The 26,270-nt window shown below is 59.3% G+C and overlaps 2 protein-coding genes and 1 non-coding gene across 4 annotated transcripts in view; 2 read left to right on the top strand and 1 right to left on the bottom strand.

Moving 5' to 3' along the window:
- The window catches only part of Qsox2 (quiescin sulfhydryl oxidase 2), a 28,874-nt gene extending 15,230 nt beyond the window's left edge, over positions 1 to 13,644 (top strand). Inside the window, exons 7-12 of the mRNA XM_027942016.2 lie at positions 596 to 730; positions 894 to 1,023; positions 4,094 to 4,216; positions 5,344 to 5,494; positions 8,854 to 9,042; positions 10,999 to 13,644. Of these exons, the coding sequence (XP_027797817.1) occupies positions 596 to 730; positions 894 to 1,023; positions 4,094 to 4,216; positions 5,344 to 5,494; positions 8,854 to 9,042; positions 10,999 to 11,546 (1,276 nt within the window). The 3' untranslated portion in view covers positions 11,547 to 13,644. The remainder of the gene's footprint in view (positions 1 to 595; positions 731 to 893; positions 1,024 to 4,093; positions 4,217 to 5,343; positions 5,495 to 8,853; positions 9,043 to 10,998) is intronic.
- Trnav-cac (transfer RNA valine (anticodon CAC)) lies at positions 5,776 to 5,848 on the bottom strand. Its single transcript has one exon. It is a non-coding gene; the product is annotated as a tRNA-Val (tRNA).
- A 1,060-nt stretch (positions 13,645 to 14,704) lies between the features above and the next one.
- Lhx3 (LIM homeobox 3) lies at positions 14,705 to 22,427 on the top strand. 2 transcript variants are annotated; one of them, XM_027940874.2, is made up of 6 exons: positions 14,705 to 14,792; positions 18,884 to 19,055; positions 20,147 to 20,349; positions 20,971 to 21,122; positions 21,308 to 21,476; positions 22,000 to 22,427. In XM_027940874.2, exons 1-6 carry the CDS (start codon positions 14,705 to 14,707, stop codon positions 22,425 to 22,427), a joined length of 1,212 nt encoding a protein of 403 aa, XP_027796675.1. The 2 variants fall into 2 exon arrangements, with proteins under 2 accessions (XP_027796675.1, XP_027796667.1); XM_027940866.2 differs by lacking the exon at positions 14,705 to 14,792 and adding an exon at positions 16,532 to 16,625.
- Positions 22,428 to 26,270: the final 3,843 nt, after the last annotated feature.

Raw genomic sequence — 26,270 nt, 5'->3', positions numbered from 1 at the left:
CTTATCACAGAATCACATTGGCACTTGTACAAATAGTGCTCCTGCTTTCCTTTTGGAAACTCTAAGCCGCTCTGCCTGCCCCTGATGAATCCTGAGCTGCGGAGGATGTGCCGGGCGGCTTCCACCATATGCCAGAAGTGTGCTCGCCACACCGTGCAGTGGCTGGCCCCGCAGAGCTCAGGGGCTGATGGCCCCTTGGGCCTGGCTCCAGATGCCCGCCAGTTGGCAGATTGTGGGCATGTCGGTGAGACCCAGGCGCATCTGAAATGAGTCGGGATAAAGCTGATCTTGGCAGATGCTCAAAGCAGCTTTACGAGCATCTTAAGGTCCCACTGAGCACGATGAGCCCTCGTCCTCCTGCAGCTGCACCTCGGCGGTGGTCTGCGCACCGCCCCTCGTCTCCTCTCAGGTGGGAGGGCAGCCTGAGGGCCCCTGAGGCTCTGCCCACTGCTCCTGGTCCCCAGCCCCAGTGAGTGCCCAGAGTTGACAGTGGGGTAGGGGAGGCCGGAGAGCACAGCCCTCAACCCCAGGTGGACAGGCCAGGGAGGCAGCGCCTGGCCCAGTGTCCTCACCTCTCCCCTCTCCTTCCTCACAGCGCAAAGCCTCTCCGGTCGTTTTTCTCCTCTTATTTGAAGTCATTGCCGGATGTGAGGAAAAAATCACTTTTCTTGCCTGAAAAACCAAACAAAGCAGAGAATTCAGAGGTGGTGGTTTGGAGAGAGTTCGACAGGCAAGTGTTCCTGCCAAAGCCATGGGTGGGCCCGTGGGGAAGGCTACTTGGATGCCTCCCCACTGCTGGCCCCACAGGAAGCCTCCGGGGGTCAGGGCGGGGTCAAGGAAAGGAGGGACGGCAGAGGAAGGCCACCTGGACCTGACTCTGTGCTCCATTCCAGGGCGAAGCTGTACATGGCGGACCTGGAGTCGTGCCTGCACTACCTGCTCAGGGTAGAGCTGGCTGCCCACAGGTCGCTGGCTGGCGCCCAGCTGAAGACACTCAGGGACTTCGTGACTGTCGTCTCCAAGGTGCGGGCATCAGGCTCTGCAGCAGGTGGTGCTGCGGGCTCTCGTCTGTTGGCCTGGGGTCGGCTGCCTCCCACCCTCCTCCCCATCGCCCAGCCTGCCCTTCTGCTCCTAGTGGCCTTCGTGTGCCCGGTGCAGGCCCTGGGACGCCGTGCAGGCTTGGGGGGGAGTGGGGGTATGAGCCTGTCGGAAAGGTTGGGCTCTGGTTTCCTGGAGATGGGACAGCGGGGGCCGTGGAGCCCCCTCAGCCCCGGCTAGACTGGGGCTCCCTGGGCTCTGGAGCAGGAGGTGGAGAGGGTGTGAGGGAGAGGCAGCAGGTGGGCTGTGTGGTCGGGCAAGGAGTCTGCTCCTAGGCCAGGCTCTGGGAGGTGCCTGGGTACCGTGCTTGAGCCATCCCTGCCTGACACAGGGTCTGCCTGGTGGAGCCGGGTCTGCTGGGCCAGGTTCAGTCGGCCAGGGCCCGTCCCGGGAGGGGGCTGGGGGCCACACTGTCTGGAGTTCAGAGGAGGGGACGCGTCTCCAGGGGTGGGGTGGTGGCTGAGCCAGGCTGCGTGGCAAGGTGGGGAGGGGGTGCTGAGGCAGGAGCGTACTTCATGGCCAGACCCAGGCTGACAGGAGCCTCCAGAGGGGCTGGGGGAGGGGGCTGGGGGAGAGGTGCTGAGCTGGGGTCACACCGCTCCCTTGAGGAGTCCTGCTGAGGGTGCAGGGGCTTCTAAGGAGGAGGCAGGACAGCATTCTGCTGTTCAGAGCTTGGCCTACGGGTGGCCCTGGTCCATAGTGCCTCTGAGATGGGCCGATGGCCCTCCATCCTGAGCCCTTGTGGAGGAGGCAGGTGCTCCTGTGTTGGTGTGTGGGACGCATGAGAGGTGTCTCAGGGAGCCTCCTGCCAAGAACTTAGCTCTGTGGTTAGGAGCCAGTGGCTTGTTGGTTTTTGAGAGACTTGTGTGGGCCGGCGGGGGCCACAGCCTTCCCCTCCCTGGGGATCAGTCTGAGCCTTCCTTCTCCTGGCCTTAGTGCCCTGGGAGCCTGACTTACAGCCTCTACTCTCTGACCTCAGAGGCCATCCTTACCTCAAGCCTGTCCCCCTACACCTAGCCCCTGCTGCTGTCACAGGTATAGTCCAGATCCAGTGTCCCCATTACTGTCTGCAGGACTAGGATCCAGATCTGATAGGACTTTTCTTGTCAATAGTAAGGTCCCCAAAGGAGCAATTTATATTCCAGCCTTGGGATAGTCAACATTTACATGTGTAGTATGATTTTTGAAAAATGAAGGAAATACAACTTATATTTTTTTAAAAAAATGAGTCCTGGGGCTGGTGCTGGGACTCAGTGGTAGAGCACTTGCCTCGTAAGCATAAGGCCCTGGGCTCAATCCTCAGCACCACATAAAAATAAATAAATAAAATAAAGGTATGGTGTCCATCTACAACTGAAAAAGTCTTTTAAAAAAATAACGAGTCCTGTGATACATTTGCGGTATTGGGATTGAACCTAGGGTGCATCAGCACTGAGGGAAACCCCAGCCCTTTTTATTTTCACTGTCTTTTGCCTCAGCCGGCCCCATCTCTGGGAGTTCAGGCTTGCCACTCCACGCCCTGCTTGAGAATTGCTTGGATGGCTGCTGACCCCACCGTGCCATTCAGGGGTGAGGAAGCTGGCTGGGGTGGGTCCTTGACGGCAGCGCCCGGCCAGCCTGTCCATCAGTGCCTTCCCGTGGCCGCCACAGAGGGCTTTCTCTGCGTTTCCTCCTCCTCCTCCTCCTGGGATGGGCTTCCTCTCTGCAGCTCCCCCTCTCCCATGTACCAGCTGGCCGGAGTGCTTCTGGCTTTACACACCTTTGGAAGTCAAGATAATAAATCATTCTTAATTTTTCTAAAACTTTTTTTAAATGTCAAAAAATAAACAATTCAGGTAAGTTGATTAACATCTATAGACAATTTTTTCACTGTGTTGGAATGTGATGTTGATGGTCTGCCTGTGACATTCAGCTGGGTTTTTTAGTCTTTGGCAGCCTTACTTTGTACATATACTAAGAGAATGTCCACATCCAAGTTCTTTTATTTTTATTTTTAATTCTAGTCAGTTATCCATGACAGCAGAAGGCATTTCAGTTCATCTTACACCAACGGAGCACAACTTTTCGTTTCTCTGGTCGTACAGGATGCAGAGTCGCCCCACATGTGCAGTCATACGTGCACCTAGGGAGATGATGTCCATCTCATTCCACCATCTTCCCTACCCCACGCCCCCTCCTTGTCCAGAGCTCCCCACGTGCACTCCATCCTGGATCAGCCCCCTTACCAGAGAGGACATTCTGCCTTTGGTGTTTGGGGCTTGCCTTACCTCGCTTGGCATTCTATTCTCCACCTCCACCGTTGACCAGCAGATGCCGTGATCTGTTCTCTCTTCATGCCGAGTCCTATTCCGTTGTGTATATAGAGCTCAGTTTCTTATCCGTTCATCGACTGAAGGGCCTCTAGGTTGGCGCCACAGTTTACAATTGTTCTTTATCAAAGGAGTACAGAACACCAGGTTAGCTCAGTGCTTCTCTAGGCTCCAGTGACAACTCAGCGTCACCCACCGGGACAGGTCATTGTTTCCAGACACCTTGTCAAGGCAGTCAGGCAGACACAGCAGAAAGGGGCCTGTGGGGTCAGGCTGCAGTTAGAGGAACCTTCAGCAGGGCCAGCAAGCCCTTGACAATTTGGTAACGAGTCACACTGTCACCATGGTCTGTCATGAATTGGCACCTGGTGTGAGCCAGCATGGGGGCCAGGTGGGTGAAGTCCATAGGACAGGCTGGGTAGGGAACTGGTGGGACATCTCTGTCCCACAGACTCTCACCCCTGCCCCTTCTGCCCAGGACCTCTAGTTTCTCACAAACTCCTCATTCCAGTTTAGCCCTCAAATAGATGGAGCCGTTTCCCTGGAGAGCTACGCAGGGCAGACTGTCAGGCCGAGCTCCTCCTGTCCTGCAGGCTGCACCACCTGCATCCCAGACCTGGCCCCGGAAGCACTCGGGGGTGGGCAGCACTCTTCCCACAGGCTCTTATGGGTCCTTTCTTGCTCAGCTGTTTCCCGGCCGACCACCTGTCAGGAAGCTGCTGGAGATGCTTCAGGAATGGCTGGCCAGCCTTCCCCTGGACAGGATCCCCTACAGTGCCGTCCTTGACCTGGTCAACAACGAGATGCGGGTGAGCCCAGACCCCTGCCAGGGCTCAGGGTACCCCGGGCGCTGCAGTTGTCCTGCTCACCAGCACACTTCCTCCTTCCTGCCCAGGGCTTGGGGCCCAGATCCTGCCACTGGGGGGAGGAGAACCACACCGTCCTGTGGGTAGTCCCCTGGGACCTTGCTGTCCACAGTGTCAGGGCCCTGTTTCCTTGACAACTGCATGTCTCCTGCGTGGTGCTGGCAAGTCATGCTGAAGTTGTCACTTTAAGGACCCTTCATCACAAGTGCACTGTGACCTCCTGTGGAGATGGCAGCAGTGTGGCACAGGGCTTGTTTTTCTTTTGTGTCTGTTTTAACTTCAGTAAATTCTATACCTACAGCCAGGGATCGGCGAGTGGGCAGCCCACTGGCCTCCAGGCCAGGTGCCTGCAGGTGCGGCCTTCCCTCTGTAAGCCTGAGCAGCGGCTCCTGGCCCCAGAGGTTCAAGGGCAGGAAGTCACCCAGCCCCTCTGTCCTCACCTCCCTGACATCAGCCAGCCCTGGCCTGGTGCTGTGTGCCCCTGCTGCAGGTGTTGGCCCCCCGCCACGTGCCGTCGTGGCTCGAGAATGAGTGCTGTGCTTCTGCCTCTGTCCTTCTCCAATCTTTGGGTGCAGCAGTGTCCTCCAGAATGGAGCTGGGAGCTCTGGTTGCCCCCTGGCTGAGTGCAGGGCCTGCGCCCCCGCAGCCAGTGCCGCCTGCCTGTGAGCCGTGCTGCACGTTAGGCCGCCATTGGCTCTGGAAGGCGATATGCCTTGCCCTTTTGGCTGCTGGTAGATGTTGGTGGGTTTTATTCGCAGCGTCTTTGTCACAGCTGACCCTAACTGAAGAGGAAACGTGGCGTCTTCTGTTTGATGCTGCTGACTTATCAAGGGAGAGGACGCTCCCTCTGTCCTATGACAAAAAGGAAAAGGCCACCTCCCATATCTTAAGACCCTTTAGTAGGTAGGCATTCGGCCCTCAGGGTCATTGTGTGTGAAGTTCAAGTACTGAATGAGACCACAGCGCAGACGTTTGCAGGGAGGACGCCGACTGGTGCCGCCCTTGTGGACCGGCTTGAGCAGCTGTGGCAACAATTGTCTCCCAGTCTTTACATCATTTTTCTTCCCCAGATTTCTGGAATCTTCCTTACCAACCATGTGAAGTGGGTAGGATGTCAAGGAAGCCGCCCAGAGTTGAGGGGCTACCCGTGTTCACTCTGGAAGCTGTTCCACACTCTGACTGTGCGGGCTTCTACCCATCCAGAAGCACTGGTGGGCACAGGTAAACCGCCCCCTGGGCTGCGGTGGTGGCTGGTTGGTGGCCTGATGCATCAACTGTGCTGTGCACTGGGGAAGCCAGAAGCATCAGGGTTAGTTTAGCTACCTGTGAGGTAGCTCATCATCTGGGTGCCCAGGGCCCACACAGAGGAGGCAGGTGTGACATTTTCTCACAATGCACACATGACAGCACCCACCCATGAACTTACAAGCCCATGCATTGCAGACCTGCAGGGAAGAAACGGGAGGCAGAGCCTGCTGGCCAGGGGTTTCTTTCTTGTTTTTTGGTAGTGCTGGGGATTGAACCCAGGGCCTTGTGCTTGTGAGGCAAGCACTTTACCAACTGAACTACATCCCCAGCCCCCTGGCCAGGGATTTCTCTGCAGTATATGCTCAGAAAAAAACAGGAAGGTCAGCAAAACCTTTTGGAGGGGCATATTAGTTATTAATTTGGGGGTCCTAACAAATCGCCCCCAAATTTAGCAACTTAAACCAGCCTCCCTTGATCGTCTCAGTTTCAAGGGGTCAGGAACCTGGGTGTGGCTTAACCTGGGTCCTCTGCTTGAGGCTTCTGAGGCCCCACTGGGGAGAGACCGCTCACTGCCTCACCTCCTTGCCATGCTCCCCGGGCTCTCGCCATGGCCTACAAGCTCTGCTCCCTGTCCCACCCCGTGGGCCAACCCACCACAGCCTCTGGCTCTCAGGGAGCCCTGGGAGAGGCAGCGTGTCTCTGGTAATACTTCTTCTTTTCTACCATCTTCTGGTCATTGCAAGTGAGTTGGTGGGTCACCTGCTCCCTGGAGAGTGTTCTGTGAGGCCCCTGATTGCAGGCAGCAGGCACCAGGGGCCATCCCAGAGGCCACCTGCCGCGAGGTTAAAAACTGTAGGAAGGGGCTGGGGCTGGGGCTCAGCAGTAGCACACTTGCCTGGCTTGTGTGAGGCCCTGGGTTTGATTCGCAGCACCACATATAAATAAATAAAATAAAGGTCTATCAACAACTAAAAACAAAACAAAAACCATAGGAAGTTGAGTTTGATAGTCCAGTTGTTACAAACTGCTAGCTCAACCCTGCCATGAACCCCCCTGGTGGGACGCGCCTGGACGCAGGACTCCCCTGTGCTAGGCCACTGTGTTTGCTTCCCCGTGAGCCTGGTGCAGTCGTGGGGTGGCTGCCCTTCTCAGCTGCCTTTCCAGGCCACTGACGCTCGCTCTAAGCCCAGTGGTGGCTGGACTTGGGGCCCTGCCTAGTGCTGAGCTGTGGAACACCTTGCCTCTGTTTGCTCGAAGTGTGTTGGGTCTGCAGCTTGGTCTGGGGTCGACTGGGCAGTTCTGTCAGTGAGGAGGGTCTCACCCCTGTAGCTATGGTCATCTGGGGGCAGCTGGAATCCAAGGGGCCTTGGAGTGGCTGTACTCCTGCAGGCCAGCTCCGGCCCCCTCCAGGTGGCATCCTGGCCAGGAAGGCCCAGAGCTGGGCCAGGAGCACTACTGGTGCAGCCAGACTGAGGGCTGGGAGCAGCGTCTGCTGTTCCTAGGAGCAGGAGCCAGGCCACTTTATCAGGACCATGTCCAGGAACGGGGCACCACCAGGCCGTCTGGATGCACCCATGCTGCCCTCCCCAGGGACACCGTGCAGTACTGCTGCCGGGGTGTGGTCTTACCTGCACATTCCTTTAGGGACCAGAAAGTAGGAGTGTGTTTCTGGGGAACCTCAGGAGCCACCCAGATGTTGGAATCAGAGCGGTGTGCTGTGTGACTTGAGGCCCTTCACACCCAGGCTGCACCCCTGGGTGGGGCGTTCTGGTGAGGGAAGGGGGCTCGTGCCAGCACCCGTCCTCCCACTGTCACACCAGAGCACTGTGGAGTGTGACGGCCAGGGCGCAGGCCCTCGGGTGCTGGGGCACAAAGCTGACGCCTGAGGGGTGGGCTGTAGAGGCAGCAGCGCAGCCACAGCCGCTCTCCTGCCTGAGCTCGAGTGTCTCCGAGGAGGAGCTCTCCGCAGAGGGAATTGGGTCAGACGAGGCGTGGGATTAAGTCTTGGAGGTTTTCTTCCCTTATTGCACGTTTAAACCCATCCACTAAAGCGCCAGCCGAGCGCTCTAATCCTCCCCAGGTAGAGGTTTATGGTTCTTGTCCACTTTAAAGATTAGGGTCCTCGAACGTGCAGCCGTCTGCAGGGAGAGGAGGGGGATTACCCTGATGTGAGGCAGATGTCTGGAGAGCTCCCGGCAGGGAGTGGGGGCCAGACGGGCCAGGTCACAGGGCACTGCCTGGATGCCATGAGCATGCCCAGAGCCAGCGGGCGTCGGCAGCGTGCTGAATTCTGCCTTCTCAGATTGAAACAAACAGGGTCTTGGTCTGAGTCCCTGACTGCCAAGGCCTAGACCCAGGAGCCTGCAGTCCTCGACAGGTGGACACCTAGGTCAGGCTTATGGACAGTTGTCCTCCACAGGGTCTGCAGACGCCATGTGGGCCTGCTGTGGTGGAGAGGGACTCCTTCCCCCAAGCACATCTTTTTGGTGATCGTTTTGCCACGTGGCTTTCGATGCTGACGTGCGTGTGGCGAGCTTTAATCCTGTTCCCTTATTTGCACGCTCGTCTGAGTGGAGCTGCTGGCCCCTCCGTCCCCATGCCTGGGCTTCCGGTTGCTCCCTTCTGCCCCCAGGCTGGGGCTGCCTGTAGAGGCACAGCATGTTTGTTGCTCCTTCTCAGTGTCCCCACTGAGCTGTATCTGTCCCGTCCTGTGCCATTAGCCATGGCCATGGGTACTGGGCTGTTTCCCTGTGGAACCACCGCTCCGCTGGGAGGCTCAGCCTTTTTGAAGAGCGTGGGCCTCACCAACCTGCCTGCCCTTGACCACCTCTTCTCAGGAATGTCATCTTCAGCAGGGCGAGTCCTGAGGCTCTGTGCTCCTGGGTAGGTGTCTGCCGATGTGGTAGGGCACCCAGTACTGCTGGGGGTGGGCTAAAGGAGGGAGGCTAGCAGTCAAGGGGGCCTGTGCCGCCCATCGCTCTCTGGGTCCTGAGGCCAAGGGCAGAGGCAGCTGACAGCCTGGTTGTCATCCTTCTGAAGGGCTGTGGCGTTTGTGGCACTGAGTACTCGTGGTTGGTCCCCCTTGGTACCAGCACACAACTCAGGTCTCCATGCCAATGAGGTGTCCCCTTTGAGGTGTGGGCACCTTCATCCTCATGCCCTTGAGGGGCCTTGGGCACCTTTTGGGACACCAGGGTATCTGGGGAAGTTGTGGCCCCTAGTTTGTGTCCTTAGTCTCCGTGGGGACTCAAAGCTGGCCTGCATTGCCTCAGGCACAAGGCTGAGCAGTGACCTTTGGGCCTGGGGCACCAGTGGCTCTTGTTCCCTTGCAGGTTTTGAAGATGACCCCCAGGCCGTGCTGCAGACCCTGAGGAGGTACATTCAGACCTTCTTTGGGTGCAAGGAATGTGGCGAACATTTCGAGGCAATGGCTAAAGAGTCCATGGATTCCGTGAAAACGCTGGACCAAGCTGTGCTCTGGCTCTGGAGCCGGCACAACGCAGTCAACAGCCGCCTGGCCGGTGGGTGTCCCTGGCCCTGGGACAGCTCTGTGGGCCTGGTCGTGCGGGCAGCATGGGTGAGGCATATGTCGGGGACAGCCAGGTCTGCAGGCCTCCAGGTCCTAAGCTGTCTAGCTTGTCCTCTCGTTCTGGGGTACATGGTCCTCATGAAGGTGGACAGGGACTGATATGGCTTTCTCTCTTCCGTCACACCCTTCTCCAAGTAATTTTGACACTAGAAAATTAAGGATGTGATTAATTTTTATAAGGAATTTTAGTATCTTTAAAATCTGTTCTCAGACTGTAAGCCAAACCTCTCAGAGTAGTTTTATTTAAACTAAATAGGGCACAAGCAATTTCTCAGAGTTAAGTAATTCAGACTTCCAAAATCAATGGCAGATTAGAATTAGGCTTAAAAATAATTCCACTGAAAAATGAATTTAATAGAGATGAATAGAAAATGCTGCTGAACTGTTGGTTCTCACTTAATCCACTGTGTCATAAAAACACGTTACAACTGGAGCACTAAAGAAAATTGGTTCTTCTTTGCACTGAGGGCTGCGGGCGCCTTTGCGTCCCTGGGATTTGCTCCCTCCCTGTCAGCTGTGCCTCGAGGTGAGCCTCGAAGGCCACAGGGGGCTCTCTCCACACCCAGCGCCTCTTGGGCCTCTCCCTCCTCCCCATAGAGGTCTCTGGTCATCTGGGCGTTCAGCTCTGAGGCGTCCGGAGCAAGATGCCAATTGGGGCTGCCCTGTCCAGGAGCCCTGCTGTCAGCCTGTTCCCATCAGCCAGCTGCGGTGGGGGTCCCTTGGCCTATGTGGTGGGGCCACTCCTGAGGCTCCATGCATTGCTCCCTGTCCCCCTTCCAGCCTGAGAGGCCCTCAGGGGTCTGGCCTAGTCTCCTGTCCAGCATCAGCTCTGACTCTGCAGCACTTGGTGTATCTCTGTGCATAACCACCCTCAAGTCCCACTAGGTGGCCTCTCCTGGGGTGTGCAGACTAGCCTTTGCCTTGTCCTCTCCTGGCTCTGTGTCCAGCATATGGCACACAGCAAGCAGGATAGGTGTCATCAGCACCACGGAGGCTTGTCTGGGAGCTTTGTTGGTTCTGCAGAGGGAGCTGGGCTGGACCCTGCAGCCAGGTTAGCACATTACCAGGGGAACCCTAGCTCACACCTGAGTGCAGGGCATCCCTGATCTCAGGTCACACAGGCAGGTGTTGCTGAGTCCCCTGCTGGCCTCCCTGTGGCCCTTTGTCAGGCCTTCGATCAGAGGAATGAAGAAGGGAGAAATCCCAGGGGAGGGCAGGAGTCAGGCCTCAGGCAAGGCTGCTGGGAGAGGGTGGAGAGCCTTTCTGAGGGCAGCTGAGCAGCCACATCCACACTCAGAAGGAAGTGCTCAAGCAAGTGTGCAAAGCTGTATGTGGACGTCCGTGGCAGAGGTGCTTGCGTGGCTGTTCACTGGGAAGTGTGATGGAATGAACAGTGGGGCTGTGGCAGGAGACCCCGCGTGGGGTAGGTTTGTGTTCGGGAGCAGGAAGCCAGTCGCAGCTGAGCGGCACCACAGTAGAGGAGGATGCTGTGTGGCGTCCTGCCATGTATAGAAAAGCGGTCTCCCAGGACCTGTCTCTCAAAGGACCACGAGGTGGGCAGTACCCCTGGCAGCCGGAGTGGGCGGTGTTCGGTGGGGTGTTGGGCCTCTTGGGCCTCCTGGAAGGTAGGAGGTGGGGCCTTGGGGTCCTTCTGGCAGAGCAGAGCTGGTGGATTGCCTCAGGGCTTGGTCAGGCAACGGCAGGTGGGCCAGGTGTGCAGGGTTCTTCCTTGGTGTGCAGGCGTGGGGCCCACCAGAGGGAGCAAGAGCTGCTGCCTGCCTAGGAGGACCGAGGGGGCAGCAGAGCCCTGTGGCCTGCCACCTGCACAGGCCCAGCATCCCATGGCCAAGGCCTGTCTGCAGTGATTCTCCCCTTCCTTTTCTCCTAGGCCACCTGAGTGAGGATCCCAAGTTTCCGAAGGTCCCATGGCCTACCCCAGACCTCTGCCCAGCCTGCCACGAGGAAATTAAGGGCCTGGACAGCTGGAACGAGGGCCAGGTGCTGGTGTTCCTGAAGCAGTACTATAGCAGCAGCAACCTCGTAGACATGTACTCTGCAGACCAGGGAGAGTCCAGTGAGGGAAGAGCCCTGGGCAGGGGCGAGGTGGAGGGCCAAGCACTGACTCCCCCAGAGAAGTTCCGCAGAGACCAAGATGCCGAGAGTCTTCGTCCGCCTGGCATGCTGGGCCCCAGAGCTGACCTTCCCCAGGATGTGCAGCACAGGCTGGACCTGAGACTCCAGAGTCCCCGTGGGCCTGGGGCCCTCCAAGAGGCTGAGGCCGCCGCACCCTTTCTTGGGGTTGGCTTCTCCAGCCTGGACATGAGCCTCTGCGTGCTGTTGTATGTGGCCTCCTCTCTGTTCCTGATGGTGATGTACTTCTTCTTCAGAGTGAGGTCCAAGCGATGGAAAGTCCGGCTTCACCACCCAGCTGTGTAGAGTGCTCCCGAGGCAGTGCTGGCAACACGCGGGAAGCCCTTGGAAGCCCTTGGAAGCCCTGCCCCCTGTGCCACCTGCAGCTTTCTTGTTCATGATCAGGGGCTCAAGACCTGGTCCCCTCACAGGCCTGTGGAGACTGGGTAGTCTTGTGGGTGTGCTCACGTCTGAACCCTGTCCATGCCTCCCGCAGCCCTTGTTGCAGGAAGACTTGGTGACCTCATTGAGGTCAAGGAACAAGAGGAGCAGCCCCAGCTGTCCTGTGCCCCGCAGTGATCGCAGGCCACAGCTCTACAGGGCCTTGCTTCTGTGTTGGCAGAAGCCTCGCTGGAGGAGCCTTCCCCACACAGTGTGCCCTGCCCTGCAGCCCTCAGAGTAGACGTGGTGCTCCAGTGATGTGGGATCTCCTTTTTGGCCACCTGACTGTCCCCACTTAAGCAAAAGAACAGTTGTGTGGGAGCTCAGGGAACTCGGGAGCAGAGAAGGAAGGGTCTGGTCAGTCCTGTGCCCTGCAGGGCGATCCGTTCAGATGTGGAGACTCAAGGAACCCGGCCAGGGGAGAGCTGTATCTCAGAAGTGACTCAGGGTCCTGGGGAGTAAGCCTGGGGCTTGGGAGGGACAGGGTGGTGGCAGTGCCTTTTTGTTGGTTGGCTTTTCGGATGATAAAGAGATGTAAGTGAGGGTCATCCCAATCTGGCTGTCCTGGGGGCGCTCTGGGCCCAGTGGTGGGTTTGAAGACTAGGTCTACAGGAGGGGTATGGAGGACCGGTCTGCTCTTGGGGGCATGGTCTTCGGATGACCTCTGTAGGAGCCCTTTGTCTACTCTGGTCCTTTTCCAGCCCCACATGAGGCACCACAGAGGCCAGGGACAGGCCCAGTGAGGAAGGCAGAGGCCCCTGGCCATGAGCCCTGTAGGACAGGCCTCCCTGACCTGAAGCTGTGGACAAGGTTCCTAGGGGCACTGGTCTCCCAGGCCTCAGGAATGATTTTTTTTTTTTTTTTTACCATTTAGCAATTTAAACACATTATTAAACCCAAAACACTTAGTGGTGAATCAGCCTCTGAAGACTTAAAGGGAGCAAACTGATACATGCTTTGGGACGTTCATAGAGAGTCCCTGGCCATTGGTTTGTCCCACAAGCTTTCATTGGATATGGTGGACTCATGCTCTGATGTGCCCATCTCTGTGCACGTGCGTGACCCAGATGCCTGTAAATACCTTTTCTACTTTGCTGTTTTGTATTTGATGCTCAAGTGTGTCCTGAAGACATTTGGTCACGTGGATGTCGTTTAAGACCCTATGACCTTGCTGTCACTGCTGCCACTTAAGGGAAATGGACAGCTGCCTCCCTGGGCTGTGGCTAGTCCAGCCCTGGAGTGCTGGGTTGACCAGAGGATGGGTAGGGGAGCCGCAGGCAGCTGCCTGAGGCCAGCAGGACGGGGGGGGGGGGGGGGGGGCTGTTGGCAGCTTCCATCTCCTGCTCCACTTCTCTGCCGTGAGGTTTCTTCATGATGCTTTTTAGCCCCTAGAATCCTCTGCTTTAAAAAGCCGGGAGCTTGCCTCCACAGCTGGTGTGTACCTGGTTATTGAAGACGTCATATCTCTTTGTTTGAAAACCAGGCAGGTCTACCCACAGCTCCAGCGGGGGGTGCAAGGCATCTCCCCGGGAATGTGGAGTGTGCGCTGCTTGTCTGGCCTTGGCAGAGCTGCTTTAGGCAGGGCTTGTTTCCAGCTTCCCTCCTATTACAGGGCAAGGCCACCAATGTCTGGGGACACGCTTGTCACTGAGGCGCCCCGCAGGGTGTCCTGGAGGAGGGAAAGAACAGCCCCACCCCTGGGTGCCAGCTCTGAGGATGCCACAAGGTGTGAGGTGGTTTTATAAGGTTTAATATTTTAAGAGGTATTGAGACTAATGAATATAACAGTTCCGTAATTTAAATGTTTATTTATTTTTAATGGAAAGATTTTGTTTAAAAAGGAGCCATTTGACATGGAAATGTCAGTGAAATTTCTTACCTGCAAGGGAAGTGGACATTTTGTATTTAAGTAAAAATTATAATGTGCACATTTTAAGAATAAAGAAATCTGACATTTGAGAAACCGTGACAGTTCTTTTGAAATGTGAGATTCTGGAATGGGAACAGAATGGAGCTGGGCTCCTATCTACACTCCTATGGACTCCACTCTGGATTTCTAGGATTGCTTGTATTGAATCAAAGACACTTTTTGGAAGAGAGCCGGGAGTCAGATGGAAAAGTCAGCTGCAAAGTGGAGTTTAGATGACCTGCTTAGAGCAGAACCAGATGCAGCAGCTAAGAGCAGCACCCTGAGACACATACAGATGACACTATTTCAGCGTGTTCCCCAGGCACTCCTGCTTACGGAAGCCCCTGGGGGACCCAGCCCACCCCATAGCCACCCCACACACACTCAGTTCAGTGTGAAGCAGGAGACGCGCAGGTTGCCCATGGCTAGCTTCTCCCAGGACCCTCCCACGGAGAGACCTGGGCAGCCCCTGCCTTGCCGGCCTCGGGCAGTGTGTGCTGAGCAGACCTCTCCACCGGGAATGCCTTCAGGGCTCCGGTACCTGGTCTCGGAGCTCACAGTCTGGAGTTGGAAGTTTCTGTCTGTGATCCTGCAGTGGCCAGAAGGGTGCTGGGTGCAAGGGACAGTACCTTGAGGGCGGCAGCAGCAGCAGTGAAAGGCCTCTGACGTCTGCAGGGGAGAGCCTCCGCCCCAGGTCCAGTCCCCCGCAGCCTGGGTGCTCCCTGCTCTCCAGAAGGTTGTTGAGGGTCCAGCGGGCAGGGTTCAGCGGTTTCCAGCCCGGCGGCACCTCAACCCGCTTGCTGCGAAAGAGGAGCCTCCCGGCCGGGGCGGAGCCAACCGGCATGGCTGCCCAAGGCGATGGCCGCCGGGACCGACCGGGTCCAGTCCCGCCAAACCCAGCGTGCTAGGGACGTGCGCCGGACTGGGCGGGGGCCGGAGGCGGGGACAGGGGAGGGGCGGGGGACAGGCGCCAAAAGGGCTGGGGGCGCGCGGATGCCTCCTTCAGCACCGCGGACAGCGCCGGCCCAGTGCTGGAGTCTGCCCCGCGACGCTCCGGGTTCTGCGGAGCTCCAGCCCTCCGTCTACGCCCACTCAGACCCGACCCGTTACCGCGATGCTGCTGGAAGCGGAGTTCGAAGGCGACCGAGAAAGGCCAGGGGTTCCGGCGGCTGCTGCCCTCTGCACCTTTGTCGGGACGCAGGGTAAGAGCTGCGGAGAGAGAAGCAACTAGGGCGGCCGAGGCGGGTGGAGGGGCCGCGGGCCACGGGTGCAGCAGGGAGGGCGGCAGGGAAAGTCCAGGGAGACCGGGGAGGCACTTTGAAATGGCAACAGATTGGGAGGGAAGCCGAGGGTGGCCCGGGGAGCCTGGTGCTTGACCTGCAAATGGTGCCTGTGATGGAACAGAGTGAGGGGCACCAGGTCCCCCCAGAGAATGAAGCCCTTCACTTCCCTTCTTAGCCCTGGCTTGCAGTAGGGGACCCCAGTCTTGGTGTCCCACCCCAACTGTCCTCTCCAAGGGCCATTCCAATGCCACAGACGTTGGAAATAATGGAGGCATTGTTGGTGGGGCCGGCCAGATGCCCAGCAGAAGGGGCCTTCCCTTCCCCAGTCCTGTCACAAATGGCCCTTGCCAGACCGCCTCTGCAGCAGCTGACACTCAACGGACCTCACCCCAGTGCACCAGACACCCACTCGGCTCCACACAAGTGTGTGTGCGCTGACCCTTCTGGAGTAACAGGTGTAGTACAAAGCAAGAGAGAGGTGGCCGGTGAGCCTGTGCTCACAACCAGGCATGCTGTGTGCTGGAGCTAGGACCGAGGGGCTGTGCTCTTTTATGCCCATCTTCCAGTCCTGTGCCCTTAGAGCTCGCAATTCAGAAGACTGAGTGGAGAGGGTATCACCATCTGACCCCCGGTAGAGGGACCTGGAGCTTCAACCCACTAGTTCAACCTACTGCTTCCCCAGCGCTTCCATCCAGGATCCTGCTGCCTGCCAGGGCCCCATGCTGTATTCTGTCTCTGAGTGACCGTACAGGGCTCAGATCCTGGTCGATGACCTAGGACTGTGGGCCCTCTGAGCAGAGGAAGGGATGTACACCAAAGGATACATGGGTTCCAGCTGGCTCACCTGTTTGCATTGGGAGCAGGATGCTGGAAAATCGGGTGCAGGGACTGTTCTTTGGTAGCCAGAGTGCTGGGGGCAGAGGAGCAAGGGGACATCCTGTACCTTTTCCAGCTCAGTCCCTCCTAAACCAGGGTCTCGGATGGGTTTCCAGGCGGAGGACAGGGGCCTGCTTCTCTCCTAAGAATCGCCTTCCTTCCAGTGCCCACGCCAGTGGGAAATTGCAGGGATGGGCGCAGAAGGTCTGGGGTCGCGGCTAGCTTCTTACTGTGAGGCCTTTGGCGGCCACGCTCACCTTCTCTGGGTTTCGGTTGCGCTTCCGCGGACCAGACATTGTCGCGAAGGCTCCCAGCTCAGATCTCGAGGCCGAATTTCAGCATCAGGAGAACCTAGCTCCCTCCCTGCCAACTTCTCCCAGAACCCCCAGCCCTTCCAGCGCTGAAGTGAGTCCAGCTGCGAGGCAGGGGCGAGCGCCTGCGGGCAGCCTTGACTCGGGTCCTCCCCGGCCGTCCCGGCTCTAGGGACAAGAACGCAGAGCGGTGCGAAGGCACCGTAGGTACGGGGCCAGGCGCACAGAGCCGGCGATCGCCCGGGGCGAGTCTCCGGGACCCCCGGCCCCGCCCCGCGGCGCGGCCCCGCCCCCCGGCCGCTCCGCCCTCCGCACCGCCGGAGGCTCGGGGCCCCGGGGCGGCCCGCCGGCGCAGCGCCCAGCAACGCGGCGAGTCGCTCGGACGCCGGCTAGGGGCCACTGCGTCCGCGGCCTCCCCGGACCCCGGGGAAGTTCGGGGTCAGAAAGCGGAGGTGCCGGGCGGCGGGCGCCATGGAGGCTCGCGGGGAGCTGGACCCGGCCCGGGAATCGGCGGGGGGCGACCTGCTGTTGGCGCTGCTCGCGCGGAGGGCTGACCTGCGCCGAGGTGGGTGCCCAGTCGAGCGGCAGCATCAGGGAGACCAGGAGGTCTTCGGGCTTTTCCCCTCTTGGCCACGGAGGCCAAAGGACCTGGGCCGGAGCGGGTGCGAGGGCCCCGGCACAACCAAGCCAGTGCATCACGGCGGCGGTCTGTGAAGGGCCCCTGGCGCTGTTGTTGGGCATGTGGTCCTCGGTCCAGGGTACCCTCGGGTGTCCAGGAATGGCTAAGAGGGCTCTTGGCAGTCCTTAGCCGCCCCTGAAGTGTAAGCGGTGTAGGGGCTGTTACCCGCCCAGTGACCACGGAGCAGGAGGGTCCCCCAGAGGGCCACCCTCGCCCAGACCCGACTTTCCAGGGGAGCGCAATCAGGCAAGAGCCAGGGTCGAGCTGAACGGTGTAATTTCTCTAATCTGGGTCTCTTCAGCCGCCCGCGCGGTTTGTCAGGACCCTCTGCAAGGAAAAGCCCGGCTTCTCTGGGGCCCCGTCTCCTCCCGGCGCTGAGGCTCTCGGAGCCAGGCTGCTCTCTGCGCTCCAGGCCGACCAGAGCTCTGGGTGGGGAAGGCTGGGGAGGGGGAGTGGGAGGAACGGAGCGGGCCAAGGGGGCTACGTCCAGGCTGCGAGGTCGCTCCATCCCCTACTCATTCATTTATTTTCCGACGGTTCCCGGGAGAGGTTGGCCTAAGAGCCTGGAGAAGAGTGGGAGGCGCAGGGAGAGGAGGCGGGAAGGCTGGGCGCGCGAGGGCAGGGAGCGCTGGCCGAGACAGCGCTGGGACGGGCGCCGAGGCTCCGGACCGCCAGCCTCAGGGGTGGAGACCGTGCCGGGGCCGGAGTCGCCATGCAGCGTAAGCCGAGGTCGCGGGGGCTCCGCGGGGGCTCCACTGCGGCTTAGCCGGGGCGCGGGGATGTGGGTTTGGCTTTTGTCCCACGCGGGCTCTTGCGGCTGCTTGGACGAGGCGCTGTCCGGACCGCGGTGCTGAATCGTGCTGCGCGGAGCCGATGTCCTCGGCTCCCTGAGGCTCACTGCTGGCCGTGAGGACCCAGGCCTCGCGGCTGCCGTTGCCGCTCAGTGACCAGGGCAGCGGTTTTGCCAGACGCGGGACGCCGGACGCGGTCCGACCGTATGTCGCGGGTTTCCCGCCAATGCGGGAGGGAGGTCGAGCGAACCTCCTTGCGATGTCCTCTTCCCACGATGAGTTTCAGTTGCTCCCCTGCCACTGGGGCTCTCCTGCTCCCTGCCCTGTCCATAGACAGGGAGCTGGTGAGGTGGGTCACATCCGAGTAGGTGCCAGCTCCTGCTGGCCACTCCCTACTCTCATGGCTGTCCTTTCTAAATTACCAGAAGTCCTCATCTCACAAACACCAAGAAGAGCCCCTCATAACTCCTCCTGGGCTCACAGCTCTTGAAGGGCACCCTCGGACCCCACCCCAGCCTGATTGCCCTAGAGGCCCCAGGCTCCTGGGGATGGCATTGGCGAGCACTGGGTGGGGAGAGTCAGCCACCCATTGGGTACTCTGCCACCACACCTGAGCCTGTGGGCAGCAGATCACTTAGCCAATCTACTCACAAATACTCCCGAGACTGCCCAAAGAGGAGAAGGGCTCAGAGACTAACAGGGGACCTGAGGCTGGGCAGCCACACAGGCTTGGGGTCTCTAGAGCCTGAGGTCATGATGCTTATTGTGTAAGGTAATGGAAATGCTCAGATGGATGTACCCCATGCCCGGATGTGTCCCAGGACCTGCGTCCCATGTGTGCCCACCTCCAGGATTAGTAGGACTAGTTTTCCCATTTTCTGCCCTACTTTCTAGAGCAGATCCCCCTGGAGTATGTGTGTGTGTGTGTGTGTGTGTGTGTGTATGTGTATTTGTAATAGACATAACTTTATTTATTCTTATGTGGTGCCAAAGATGGAACCTAGTGCCGTGGGGTACGGTTTTCATTTGAACTCAACATGCATGCTTCTTGAATATCTTGTAAATTGACAGTACTCGACCTCACTGGGTGGCTTGGCCACCCTGCTCCCAGACAGGTTTCTAAGCTTACTTCTATTTCTTTGGCTGCTGTCAGGCTGTGGGATGAGGTGCCTGTTGGGTCCCTGCACTTGGGGGACCAAACAACTGCTTGAGCTAGCAGGGCAATGGTGTGCAGAGAAGGGGGTCCCTAGGCAGCGTCGGGGTCTTGGGGACCAGTGGGAGGCTGACTCCAACTGGTGAAGAGGCTTGTGGTCTGCGAGGTGCCAGTGACCTGGGCCATTCCCCTGCCTACAGAGATACCCCTGTGTGCCGGCTGTGACCAGCATATCCTGGATCGCTTCATCCTGAAGGCTCTGGACCGACACTGGCACAGCAAGTGCCTCAAGTGCAGTGACTGTCACACACCGCTGGCCGAGCGCTGCTTTAGTCGGGGGGACAGTGTCTACTGCAAGGACGACTTCTTCAAGTGAGCGCTACTGCCTGTGGGAGGCGAGGGGAGGGCACCCACAACCTGCCCCCACAGAAAGGAGGCCAGAAGTGTGGCCACACTGGGACCCACCACCCTCAACTCTAACCAAGTCTCCCACCCCACAGCCTGCATCTCCAGGTGCCTCCCAGCCCCCTCCGGTCACTACAGGCAGAATACCTGGGAACCTGCCAAGTTCTAGCGGGTGCTCCCTGGGTGGCTTGGCCTGGATGAGACATCAGGAAATATTTTTTTGAGTAATTTATTTTAGCCAGGTGTGGTGGCACACACCTGTATTCCCAGCTACTCAGGAGGCTGAGGCAGGAGAATTGCAAGTTTGAGGTTAGCCTGGGCAACTTAGTGGGATCCTGTTTCAAAATTAGTAATAATTAAAAAATTAAGAGAGCCGAGGATGTATCGTGGTGTAGACCATTTGCCTAGCATGTGCAAAGCCCTGGGTTCAATCCCCAGTAACCCCCACAAATAACTCATTTTGTGAATCATGGAAGCCGTTGTTTAAAAAGATAAACACAGCCAAGAACAGTGGCCCACACCTGTAATCCCAGCTACTGGGAGGCTGAGCAGGGGTTCCTCGTTGTAGGCAACACTGTCTCAAAAGAAAAAAAATATAAAAGGGCTGGGGGTGGTAGAGCACCCCTTTGGGTTCAACCCCCAGTGTTTGGATAAATGATTGATGTAGATATAGATAATTTGGTAGAACTGTTATAGTCCCTTTTAAATTGTGCTTGTCTTGTTCCTAATTGGGGGGGGGGGGTAGCTTAGGCCTCTGGGGTCTGAGGGAACTGCCCCACTTGGAGTCCTGACCCTCCAAATTAATCTTCCCCATCCAGCGGGAGAGCAGATTCTCCTCCTGGAGGTCCTCCAGAGGAAGTCGGGGTCCCCTGCTCATCAGTACATGTGGCCCACCCAGGTTGCTGGCCTGACCGAGGCACTGGGCCAGGAGCTTACCTCCTACACCCAAGCCCAGGACAGTCGGCACAGCTCTAGCTGGCTCTCACACCCAACCCGCTCCCAGCGAAGGCGCCTGCGGTGCTACCGCTGAGCTGAGCCGCGCCCTATGTGCCCCGCAGGCGATTCGGGACCAAGTGCGCCGCGTGCCAGCTGGGCATCCCGCCCACGCAGGTGGTGCGCCGCGCCCAGGACTTCGTATACCACCTGCACTGCTTCGCCTGCGTGGTGTGCAAGCGGCAGCTGGCCACAGGCGACGAGTTCTACCTCATGGAAGACAGCCGGCTGGTGTGCAAGGCGGACTACGAGACAGCCAAGCAGCGAGGTCAGTGGGACTGGAGGGTGGTCACCGGGCTGGCGCCGTCAGGGCGCAAGTCCCACCTTCTTACCAATCCCTGGGGTGGGCCTTGGGGGAAATCCTCACCTCCAGCGACTTCCCCCAGGGCTCTCTATTGAGGCGGTTTGGGACTGGGGAGGTAAGGGCGCCATGACCCGCACGCCCAAGAGAGAGGCCGGGGTAATTAACGGCGCCGCTGGCTGTTCCCGGCCTGGGGTTTAGCGACTTCTGCGTTCTAGCGGGCAGGGAGGTTACCTGAGTTACGTGAACTATCATTCCTGGTCTGCATTTGGTCACCTTGACCATGAAGACCTGGCCTTACCCACACTCAGAATAAAGGGGAACGAGACCACTGGGCTCCTCCCAGGCTGCTGGGTGTGGTGGCAGCGGGCGGAGGGTTCCGGATCAAGAGCCCACTAGGCACAGAAGCCCCCTCTACCGGTAATCCCCTCTCTTGGGCACCCGCCAGGTCCGTGAAATCCGTCGGGTCCCCGGGGCTACCGCGATTGGGCCTGCCAGCAGGGGCCTCTGGTGACGTCTGGGCGGTCAGGGGTGGGCGCGGCGGGGGCGGCCAGAGGGGGCCCACCGGCTTCACCACTCGCTCCGCAGAGGCCGAGGCCACCGCCAAGCGGCCGCGCACAACCATCACCGCCAAGCAGCTGGAGACGCTGAAGAGCGCCTACAACACCTCTCCCAAGCCCGCGCGCCACGTGCGCGAGCAGCTCTCCTCCGAGACCGGCCTGGACATGCGTGTCGTGCAGGTCAGCGCTTCCAAGCGACCCGTGTCCCCTGGCGCCCCGAGAGCAGGAAGACCCACCCCGCAAGCGCTCACGCCGCAGCCCCGCGCTGCGACTTGGGAGCTGCTTCCTAAAGCAGGGAAGTGGGGTGGCGGGGGAGAGACTGAAAGCGCCGCCGCCCCGCGGCCACTCACCACCCCATCCCCCAGGTTTGGTTCCAGAACCGCCGGGCCAAGGAAAAGAGGCTGAAAAAGGACGCAGGCCGGCAGCGCTGGGGCCAGTATTTCCGCAACATGAAGCGCTCCCGCGGCAGCTCCAAGTCGGACAAGGACAGCATCCAGGAGGGGCAGGACAGCGACGCCGAGGTCTCCTTCACCGGTAGGCCTGGGTAGACACTGCATGCCCTTGCAGACTGGTACTTGCTAATGGGTCGCTGGGAGCTTGAGCAAGAACTTTGGTTCCATTGGTTGCAGGGAGCCTGGAGATGTGAATTTCCTGGTTCCGAATCCAGCCTTACTTTCCAAACTGGCTTGGTTTAGACCTTGGCCCTGCATTCCAAGCCCTGTTGGTTGGTCACTCAGGAACACTGCTCTTCTCTGCTGGGTCAGAGCCCCTGTTCCCTGACTGGTCCCTAAGCTGGGCTTCTGCCAGACACTTGTCTCATGGTGGGGAGGTCCCAGCCCCTGCCATGATTTTTAGAATAAGCAACACATTTTCAGGGTGATAAAAAGCCCAGGCTTTCTGGAGTTGGGGATAAGTTCAGTCCTTTTCTGCAGGACCTGACTTCTTCGTTCTCTGCACTTCCTTCTTTCTTGTATTGTCCCCTGCCTGGGCCAGGATGGGCACCGAGGGGAACCAAGGTTCAAGGACAGGACTGACAGGCTCTCTGCTTCCATTGCAGATGAGCCCTCCATGGCTGAAATGGGCCCCGCCAATGGCCTGTACAGCAGCCTAGGAGAGCCCGCCCCTGCCTTGGGCCGGCCCTCAGGAGCCCTGGGCAGCTTTGCACTGGAGCATGGAGGCCTGGCGGGCCCGGAGCAGTACCGAGAGTTGCGAGAGTTGCGCCCCAGCAGCCCCTATGGCATCCCCCCGTCCCCTGCTGCCCCGCAGAGCCTCCCAGGCCCCCAGCCCCTCCTCTCCAGCTTGGTGTATCCAGATACCAGCTTGGGCCTTGTGCCCTCAGGAGCTCCAGGAGGCCCTCCGCCCATGAGGGTGCTGGCAGGGAACGGACCCAGCTCTGACCTGTCCACCGGGAGCAGCGGGGGTTACCCTGACTTCCCTGCCAGTCCTGCTTCCTGGCTGGATGAGGTGGACCATGCTCAGTTCTGACTAAGGCCCCCGGCTCCACCCAGCACCAGAGGAGAGGGGTCTTGGTGGCGCTGCCCCTGGGTGGGCAGCTCGGGGGGCTGCACTCTCCATTCAAGGACCTCCAAGGGAAGCAGGATGAGGGCAACCAGGGAGGCCTAGTGTCTGCAGAGCCTCCCCCACTGCCTGCACCTCTGGCCCCTCCTGGGGGCCGAGGGATTCCCAGGACAATGCTCCTTCTACAGGGGCAACCTGCCTGGTGGCCACCCACAAGCCAGTGGCTCCAGGGCTATGTTTTATAAGCAGATTTCTCCCCCTTTGTTGACCAGTGAACGGAGCACTTGCCTCTCTTCGAGGCCAGGCCTCTGCCCAGCCCAGACCAGCACAGCCTTGGCTGGACAGTGCTTTCAAAACCTAAACACACAAGATAACATTAATCGCCCTTCATTTCCCAGGCACCGCGTGTCTCTGAGTGTTGACCCTGTAGCCCCCACTGTAGGTCAGGGATCTGCCTTGCCTGTTCAGGCAGGAGGTGGGGGTGCAGAGTGGGGGCACTGCCTGTGTCCTCTGTGGCCACCAAGACCCTGGAAAGGACCTTCCTCTCCTCAGGGCTCTGGGGGCCTCTCTGCTACCAGCAACCTTCTCCGCTCGTCCCTTCACCCCTCCCCAGGGTCTCAGATCTTTCTGTTCTTGAATACTGTGGAGGTTGCAGAGATCCCTGGGGCCACTTCTGCTCCACAGTCAGTCTTTAAGCCCAGATTTGTTCATCCTCCCCGCTGCCCACTGCACACTTCCCTAGGACCCCAAGTGTCCAGGCCCTGCCTGTTGCCAAACAGCTGCCCTTCCACGCTGATGGGGCTTTGCCTGATGGGGACACACAGAAATTGTCCCCCACTGGAGGAGGCTGGGGCAAGGGTCCTCAGAGCCCACCAGGCCTCCTCCATCAGATGTTTAAAAAGACATTCTGGGAGGCACCTGCAGTCGCCCCACACAAAGGTTGGCTGTGTGTAAGTCAAAGTCATTCCTGAAAACCAGAGTATTGATACCTGATACCTGTTGGTCCTGTGAATGTCCTGTGACTTTTATTTATTCTCTGGTGATCAGCTCTTTCCAAGACTTCAATAAACTTGTCATTTACATTTGCTGGAAGGCCTGTAGCCTCAGTGAGGCTGAGGGCGGTGCAGGTCAAGGAGGTTGCTGGTGGGGAGAGGCAGTCCTTTGAAAGTGGGAGAGGTGTACCCCAGGGGCTGCTGTTCCTTGCCTGGGCTGGCACCTGGATTAGATCTGAGCTCCCTTTTGCTCTGGATCTTGGCCAAGCTCCTGAGCACAGGAGGGAGGCAGGGAATAGTCTGTCCATCCCACAGAGGGACAGGGTGGGAGGTGCAGCTGGGTTGGGGAGTGTAATGCGAGTGGGGGATGGGAGCTGGTGTTAGCTGATCAAGATCCAGGTACCAGTCCATGGGGTCTCTCCAACTTGGATTCCAATCCCAGCTGGCCTGCTAACTCGCTGTGTGACCCAAGGCCTGTGATTGGCACCCTCTGAGTCCTGCCTTCCTCCCCATGGAGCTCCCTAAAGGGGAGACCTGAGTTGAAAGTCTAGGCACATGCATTCCCTCACCCCAAAGTGAGGGTTCCTCTGAGACAGAGGAGGAGACCTGGGCAGGGTTCTGGACCCTCCCCCTTCTCAGCCCCCACCTGGGTGGGGGAAGGAGCCGCCTGCCCCTGCACCCAGGGAAGCCACTCTGAGTTGCTCCCTGGGATCTCCAGGTTTCTCCAAGGCCAGCTGTCTTTGTGGGGAGACTGGCTGGAACCAGCCACCTTTCCAGGTCCGTCAGGTAGATCCTTTCCCAACTCCCTCCCCACCGTTCTAAAAATGAGGAAGCTCTGGTTGGGGGAAGGAAGGAGAGGGCCGGTGGGAAATACTCTGCCCCCCAGGGCCCTGGGGGCTGGCAGTGGTGGAACTGGGGCAAAGGACTCTGAGAGTCGCAGAGAGGAAGCCTGATGTCCAGCCATGCCAACTGCACTGGCCTTCAGGGGTCTTCAGGGCTGAGTCCAGAGAGTTCCCAGGCTGGCTCCTCTCTGGACCTGGACCTGTTTACAGAACCTGCTATGTGCCACCCCATGGGGCCCCTGCCTATAAGAGACTGAGGCTCAGAGGGTGAAGGGGCTTGTCCCGAGCTGGGGACCTGCTGAGCAGAAGGAGGGGGGCAGCTCCTCAGGACAGCAGAGGGGGATGTGACTGAGCCCCCAGGCCAGCATCCCCTTGGGGCAGCCTCAGAATCGGAGGACAGCTATCAGAGGACAGTTGGCCCTGGGAGAAGATGCCAGAGGGGAGAAGGGTCCTGACACATGCTCCCAGGGCCACCACAAGATGGGCACGGAAGTCCCAAGGAATTGGATGTTGGCATGGTGTTTCAGGACAGTAAGCCGGGCGGGGAAATGGCCTGGGTGGGGGAGCACTAGAGGTCCCCACTGGCCTGCCTGGTTTGGGGCAGGGTTGGGAGGGGTGCAGAAGGCAGAGGCCTACCCGGTTCTGAAATGACAACTTCCGCTTTTTTCCCCGGTGAGGGAGATCCCCAGGGGCAATCTACTCCAGACCAGGTCATATTTGGGATTTCAGGAAGAGGGCCTGGGGCTGGCGTTCCTGCAGCCTCCCCGCGGTGCAAATACTCGGGCCCCGCCGCTGGGGCTCAGGCCAGAGCTCCTCCCCCAGGCCCCTGGGGCCTTTTAGGCGCTGACAGGTTAATGAAGTGCTAAGTGTTCCCGCGGGGCCCTTTCCTGTCTGCCGTCAGGCCGGCTCTCTCCAGCTGGCCCATCCATAACCCGGAGGAGTGGGGCGGCTTCAGGCTGGAGAGCGCCCCGCGGCATCCAAAGCTCCGCCCAAAATGGGGCCAGAAACCTACGCAGGGCGGCCTGGACCCTGGGGGCCCACCTGTGACCAATCCAATGTCGCCTCGGTGCGGGTCTGTGTCCTCACCTGAGCTGAGCGCAGGCGGCTCCCGCATTACCGGGTGCACTGAGGAAGCCGGGGACCACCCCGCACCTGCCAGGGGCAGAAACCCCCACCTTCTCGGGCTCAGGTCAGCCCCACCCGCCTGGACCCAGACTCAGGTCCCAGCCGAGGTCCCCAACCCGCCGCCGCGAGGCCAGGTCCTCAGTAAGGGCTGCAGACCTCCGGCGGGCGGGCGTGACCTTGGACGGCGGGGGCGGGGGTGGTGCTGGTGTTCGGGCCCCAGGCGCCAGAGAGGTGAAGGGAAGGCGGGAGGTCGCACCCCGACGTTCTGGGTCCCGGACCCAGGAGGAATCGAGGTTCTTTCGTTCCAAGATCCCCGCCCCCAGAAGGCGGCGCCCCAACATTCGGGTCGGGGTTGCAGGGTACGACTTATTGCCAGCAAAGGAGCGCGTTAGCCGGGTCCTGGGGACTTCAGTCTGGAATGCAGGGTCCCGGGAGACGGATCTGTAGGCGGGCTGGGGACCCCAGTGGAAGGCGAGGCGGGAATCCTGGGCACGGTGCGAGAGGGGCTGCCCTGGCGGGAGGGACCCAGCGGGCGACCTTCGGACCTCCAGACGCGCACCTGAAGGCCTGAGGACGCCGCGGGCAGAGGGAACCGCCCAGAGCGCGCTGCAAAGCTCCAGGAGCCCGGAGCGCGGCGGATCCTGCGCCCAGACCGCGTGTCGCCGCTTTGTCCCGCTGTCCAGCGGACGCGTGGGTCAGCACTGGACCCCACCCGCTAGCGGGCCGGCAGGGGAGTGCGGCAGAGTCCCGACTGGAAGGTTCCACCTACTAGGGCTTGTTCACTTTTGAGTCTAGCGACTGTATTACATCATCAAACAGTAATTTATTTTTCTTCTTTTCTTTTGATACTG

The sequence above is a fragment of the Marmota flaviventris genome, chromosome 13 (genome assembly GCF_047511675.1).
Source record: "Marmota flaviventris isolate mMarFla1 chromosome 13, mMarFla1.hap1, whole genome shotgun sequence".
Classification (NCBI taxonomy): Eukaryota; Metazoa; Chordata; class Mammalia; order Rodentia; family Sciuridae; genus Marmota; species Marmota flaviventris.
The sequence above is the reverse complement of the archived record's forward strand: the minus strand, read 5'-3'. Positions and strand labels throughout refer to the sequence as shown.

Excerpts from the sequence above, each read along its gene's own strand:
- Lhx3 (XM_027940866.2), top strand. The coding sequence starts at position 16,532 with ATGGAGGCTCGCGGGGAGCTGGACCCGGCCCGGGAATCGGCGGGGGGC. Across the intron at positions 16,626-18,883 it reads GAGGGCTGACCTGCGCCGAG|AGATACCCCTGTGTGCCGGC; the intron begins GTGGGTGCCCAG and ends CCCTGCCTACAG. Across the intron at positions 21,123-21,307 it reads TGGACATGCGTGTCGTGCAG|GTTTGGTTCCAGAACCGCCG; the intron begins GTCAGCGCTTCC and ends CCCATCCCCCAG.